We start from the raw sequence: 1,731 nt of genomic DNA, 5'->3' as shown, positions 1-1,731 counted from the left end.
GTCCTTTCCGGCCTTCGGTTCTATGATAATACTGAGGTGGTAGGGAGGGACCGCCCTTTTTATTCTAATTGTGGATGATGTGTTTCCTGTTTTCAGGTGTGAGGATACCACCTCTCAGTGGCTGCCCTGGACAATTCCTGGAAAATAAGTTACCAGGTACCTAACTTAGGTTTTTTTTTTTTTTAAGCCCTTATCACTCTTTTGGTCTTGTGTCGTAGTAGTGTAAGCTTGCTCTAGGCTTACGAGTACTTATTGAAGAGCTGTAGGTGTCCAACCCATGATTGTGTTTCTTCAGAACCAGTAAATATACCTCAGGCTACACACATATGACTCAGTTGTGGTATATGTGGCCTGTGGTGTATTTCCTGATTCTAGAATATGGTTCTTAATTTTTGGTCTTTAGGGATCCTTGTCCTGTTGTGTTTTACTGAATGAATAGACATGTAGACTGCGACTAAATATGTACATTGTGTACTTTGATGTAAAAGATGTCTTGTGCTGTTTGTAAGATATTCTTTTTTGTTTAATCTGGTTTGCAGATAAAAATATACAGCAGCGAAGAATACTACAGAGATGGGAAGCAAGACCTGTACATACATGCTGCGAACAATACGACAACTACAGCCATGCAATTCCTTTGCCGGAATGAGTTTTCCTAAATTTCCAAAGAATTATAGATTAGAATCAACACTTCCTCTGCTTTCATATACTTGCACTTTGAAATCCACATTCAGTTCAGCCACTGTGCCGATCAGGTGTTTTAGTCATGAGACTTTACCATGTAGGGAAGCAAATAATATGACATCTGATTGTGCAGATGAACCAAAAAGTGATCCTCCTGCCAGCATGTATATTAACCATGCTAGCCCTTTAAATGAGCACATTAGCTTGAAATCAGATAAACTAAATAGTAGCCATAAAGAGTTAAAATCTTCTACCATGATTGCGCTGAATAAATGTACTACTCCCAGGGAAGTATTGAATGTCTTTCCAGGTCCCTTACACAGGAAAGATGAACTCTTCGAAGGTGTTCAAAAACTCTGGCATACATTCTTGGTACTTAACCAGAAGCGGAAACCCATTGAAAGAGACTTCATAGTCGATCATCCACACTTCCGCCATCTGACGCATGGAATCTGGAAGATGGCTCCAGTCTTTTCGCCAGGGGCTTTGGTCCGCACACTTGAAGTATTTGTGCATTTAAAACTAAATCAAAAATCAAAACTAATTCAAAGTCTTCTGCTACTTTGCCAGGTAACATGATCTACAATGTTTTTGGGGGGATTGGCGTTGGTCACTGTTTACTTTGCTTTTAGTCATTTTGCCTTTTCTGTATTACACAATCCCTTAGAATTTACTTGCTTTTTGACCTGTATATACTTGTTTCACTTTTACACACACACTGACACAATCTCTCTCTCTCCTCTCTCCTCTCTCTCTCTTCTCTCTCTCTCTCTCATGAATTTTCTTAGCAATTGTGTAATAGAGAGTAAGGAGGGGATGACAGTGTAGTAAATAGTGACTGGGTCTCTTTAACGTATGAAATTTGTATCACATATTCATGCAGGGGATTGGGTATGATTGGTAATGGACTATATGGAGTGGGTGTTGTGTAGGGATATATTTTTTAGGGCTGCAACAACTAATCGACATAATCGATTATAATCGATTATTGAAAAAGTTGTCAACTTTTTCAATAATCGATTAATCGGCTTCCGATTGGTTGGCCCT

General features: G+C 39.1%; 1 protein-coding gene across 1 annotated transcript in view; it reads left to right on the top strand.

Annotated features, from left to right (window-relative positions):
- Positions 1 to 96: 96 nt before the first annotated feature.
- The window catches only part of FASTKD2 (FAST kinase domains 2), a gene marked incomplete at its 5' end in the record, with an annotated part of 21,845 nt that continues 20,210 nt past the window's right edge, over positions 97 to 1,731 (top strand). Inside the window, 2 exons of the mRNA XM_018574005.1 lie at positions 97 to 156; positions 995 to 1,254. Coding sequence (XP_018429507.1) covers positions 97 to 156; positions 995 to 1,254 — 320 coding nt within the window. The remainder of the gene's footprint in view (positions 157 to 994; positions 1,255 to 1,731) is intronic.

Source organism: Nanorana parkeri, unplaced genomic scaffold (genome assembly GCF_000935625.1).
Source record: "Nanorana parkeri isolate BGI_ZX_2015 unplaced genomic scaffold, ASM93562v1 scaffold2671, whole genome shotgun sequence".
In the NCBI taxonomy this organism is placed as follows: Eukaryota; Metazoa; Chordata; class Amphibia; order Anura; family Dicroglossidae; genus Nanorana; species Nanorana parkeri.
The sequence above is the reverse complement of the archived record's forward strand: the minus strand, read 5'-3'. Positions and strand labels throughout refer to the sequence as shown.